Genomic DNA, 4,301 nt, shown 5'->3' with positions numbered 1-4,301 from the left:
TAATATATATAATATAATATATAATATATATGTAATAATATATATGTTTCATTTTATTTGAATTGTTTTACTTGAAGTAATATTTATTTTTTCTATTTTTATTTTAAATAAAAAATTCTTAATCCTGTTTGGAATTATCTTGACGATCATTGATTATTCAATATTTTAAACGTGTATATGATTTTTCTATTATTTATTGCTCTAATGATCTTTAATCTTTCAATTCTCCTCTTTTTACTTAAAATTATATTAAATATATAAAAGAATTTAATTTTGAAAAATAATGTTATGTTAATAATGTTATTTTTCTGAGAAAATTTGTCCAATCTAAGATCTAATGGATAGATATCCAAGGATACATTCATAAGCAAAATTTTCGATTGTTCTGAAAATCTTTCGTGGAGTTTTTGAAGAGATTGAGGATTATTTCCATCAACATTTCAGATTAATTCGATTCAATGTTATCGATGAATCGATACTTCTCCGGATGTGAGCATGCATGTTTACCGACGATGCAAACAAAATCGAACCTTAGGGAATGTATAATGTATGCTTGCTGCTTATTGCTTTTGAATATTTTAGAGGTACTTATTTTGATAAGTTGGAAATCAAAATTTAATAGATGCAACTTCGCAAATATAATTCCTCGGTATAATTATATTTACATTACGAAAATATAATTTATATTTATTAGAAAAACAAACATAAAAAAGAAGATTTTTATTAACAATTTTTTTTATTGAATTACTATTAAAATTTTTTAGAATAAAAGACAATTTAAAAAAATAAAAAATTATTTTAAAAATTAAAAAATTAATTAAGAATTAAAAAAAGAAATAAATGTAGTTAATCGATCTTAATTTTTTTCTAAAAAGTGATAAAAAATTATATTAGAAAATTAATGACAGTTTTTTTTTTTTAATTAAACTAATTCAACTATTAGAAAACTAATTCAATAAATACGAAACAAATAGATTTTAAAAATATTTACTTTTATTTTTTCAAATAGAAATTATTTTATCTAGAGTTTGAATTGACCTTTAATCATTGTGTCTTTTAAACAGTTTCAAGTTTTCTGTCTATACTTATAAAACTATATTTATTAAAAAAATTATCATAGAAAAAGATTAGTCATAAAAAAGTATTTTTAAGATTAATTTAAAAAATTTAAATATTTTTTTTTTTAATTAAATATTTTTTTTAATTTAAATATTTTAAATTTATATATTTTAAATTTAATAAATTTAAAAAAATTTCACTAAAAAATAAAAAAGAAAGAAAAATTACGAGAGAAAATAATTTTTTAATGAAAATTTTTCAAAAGTATATAATATAAATATACTCTTGAATTATATTAGTTTATCTAGTAAGCATGACACGACCACAGCAAACAAGGTCATCAAGATGCTACTTCTAGTGTATGTACATCGTGATCACGTTGAAGCCACATGGATGTCCCGAATCTAATCCCCAAGGACGAACGTGTTCAATGCCCGAGAGTCTCGATTTAGTCAACACAGTTAAAATGCAATTTCTTTCCAACGAGACTATATTTTGTGGCATAATATTTCCATAAAGATGTTATGTTCTATTCCTCTTATTCATAATTTTTTCTTATTCATGTCAAGACAGGCGAGGATTGTGTCTTTAACTTCCAACCAAGTTTTTCGCAAAGATCTAAAATAATCGATTGATATTATTCATCTCAAGTGATAATTTTAATAAGTGCTTAAAATAGATATAAATAGATTGAATCCTAATATCAAATAGTCTTCTTTTTTGTTTTTATTATTTCACTTTTGTATTTATATATATATAAATATACAATCCTCTTGCAAAATTAGGATTATTTAGAATTTTCTACATTTTTTGTATTTTTAATAAAATTTATAATTTGGAAGATATTTAATAATAATTTTCATTAAACATTAAATTCTATTAATTACTACTTTTATTAATTACTAATATACTATATATGTACGTATATATTAATAATTTGTTTCATTGTAACTCCAAATGTAATATTTTATCATATTCTTTATTTTTAAATCATATTCTTAAATATTCAAAATTTATTTCTTTAAATGGACTCTTAAGTGATGATTGATGGTATATGTAAATAATAAATAACTTTGGCATTTTCAATTGAATTTATATCAATAGAATATATAAAAAATAATAAGTATTATGTATTATTATATATAAATTATTTATATATACATATAATATATATTAATAATTGATAAAATTTGTAATTAAATTTTGCTTTTTTTAAATTTTATTAGAAATACGAAAAATGTTGAAAAGATAATAATTTTTTCTATTTTGATTATTTCTTCATTAGATATTATAAAATGTATAACTATATACAAAATAATACCATACCATAGATAAATATTAAATAATAATATATTATTTAATAATATATAATATATGGAGATAATAATATATGGAGATAAAATTACAAATGGTTTTTAAATATATAAATATTGAAATAGTAAAATAGAAAAATATTTTAAAAATATATAGAGAAACTGAAAAAAACAAAAAAATTAAATGCTGAATAATACGTAAATAATATATTGATAAACGTTGAATATCATATTGATTACTTGATAATTATGATAACTTTCAACATAAATAAATAACAATATTAATAAATATAAAATTTAATAAAATTTTTCATGTGCATATTTTATAATTCAATATTAAAATTTATAAAATGCAGCAAAAAGAAGATTTTTTGATCATTATACAAAGAATCTTATAAAATAGCTAATTCTATATTTTAATGATAATTTAAATGATAATTTTATATTCTAAATTTCATACTTTGAAGTTACAAACAATTTTGATCTTCTTCAGAATCTTAAAAATTCCTTCAATATTATTTATATTCTTTTTTATTTATATTAAAATTTTAATATAAATAAATTATTATCTTATCTATTTAAATATTCACCTATTTGCAGTACCAGTATAGCAAAACAAAAAGAGAATCTGATATTAGAAAAAGAAAGATTGATAAGCGAGGTGGAAACATTAAAGGAACGGTTGAAAAATATGACTTTATATACAGACGAATTAGAAAACAGGACCAGCATTGCAACTCAGAAAATATCTGAATTACAAGAAAATATCGATATACATTTAAGCGAAATCTCAAGAGAACGTCGTGGTAGATTAAAAGCCGAAGAAGAGGTTCTGCAATTACAAGATGAATTAACCGTAAAAAAAGCTGATCTCGAGGTAAACAACTTTTAAAATTATAGGATATATGTATATAGGATATTATGTTGATATATATATAATATTATATATACATATAATTATATAATTATATAATACATATAATATGCGTAATAGAAGAAAAAGAGAACAAGAAAGAAATAATAAAAATTTGAATTTGAATAATGAAAATTTTTCAATACATTTTTTAATTTATATTTTAATAGGATTATCAATTAGTTAATAAGTATATTTCGGTGTTAATTTTAAAATTAATATTGTAAAAAATATGATAAAATATGATTATTAATTAATTAAATTAATTAAAATTTTATTTTATAAATTGATATTTGATTTATTGAATTTATTTTAAAAATTCTATAATAAAACTGTGATAAACACAATTATGAAATTTATATAACTTTCCTATAAATAATAAATCTAATCGATATCACGATTAAAGATATATTATAATTTTAATCATTTAAAAAATTATTTAATATAAAATATAAACTAATTACTAATTTAATTATAAATATAAACTAGATTACTAATTTTGAAAAATAATAGATTATAATTAGTAGTCAATTTAAATATTATAATCAGCAGTGATTGTCATTTTAAATGATGTAAAATAATCTCTTCGTCTAACCATTAAGAAAAACGAGAAAGTTACAAGATTCGCGTTTAAGAAGTTCTTCAAACATCTTTCAAGTTTCTTTCGGGCGAAAAATCAAACGAATCGCTTTTTCTTCCCAACGATGCTTCTTAACTTCAAAATGCATGCAAAGTTTCAGCTAACTACAACTGAAACGAAAAGACAAGACCTTGTTGCAAGTTTGAATGATAGATAATTTCACTTTCGAGAAAGCTTATCTCCATGAGATAATCATCGATTGGTTGTAAGACACGATTTCAATTTTAAATTGTAAATTTTAAATTGAAAATTTATTTTGAACAACTTCTTGGATAATTTATATATAGAAATACATAAATAATAATAATCTGATGAAAAAATTGCAATACATATGAAAGAAATTACGAGTTTCTAATTTTCTTATGATTTTCATATT

At 19.6% G+C, this 4,301-nt stretch overlaps 1 protein-coding gene across 5 annotated transcripts in view; it reads left to right on the top strand.

Annotated features, from left to right (window-relative positions):
• Nucleotides 1-3,266, top strand: part of LOC102676665 (cilia- and flagella-associated protein 58-like) — a 28,907-nt gene extending 25,641 nt beyond the window's left edge. For all 5 annotated transcript variants that reach the window (XM_031514809.1, XM_031514810.1, XM_006624987.2 and 2 more), the window contains one exon: nt 2,973-3,266. In XM_031514809.1, the coding sequence (XP_031370669.1) occupies nt 2,973-3,264 (292 nt within the window). In that variant the 3' untranslated portion in view covers nt 3,265-3,266. The remainder of the gene's footprint in view (nt 1-2,972) is intronic.
• Nucleotides 3,267-4,301: the final 1,035 nt, after the last annotated feature.

Source organism: Apis dorsata, unplaced genomic scaffold, assembly GCF_000469605.1.
Source record: "Apis dorsata unplaced genomic scaffold, Apis dorsata 1.3 scaffold_1195, whole genome shotgun sequence".
Classification (NCBI taxonomy): domain Eukaryota; kingdom Metazoa; phylum Arthropoda; class Insecta; order Hymenoptera; family Apidae; genus Apis; species Apis dorsata.
Note: the sequence above shows the minus strand (reverse complement) of the source record. Positions and strands in the feature narration are given on the sequence as shown.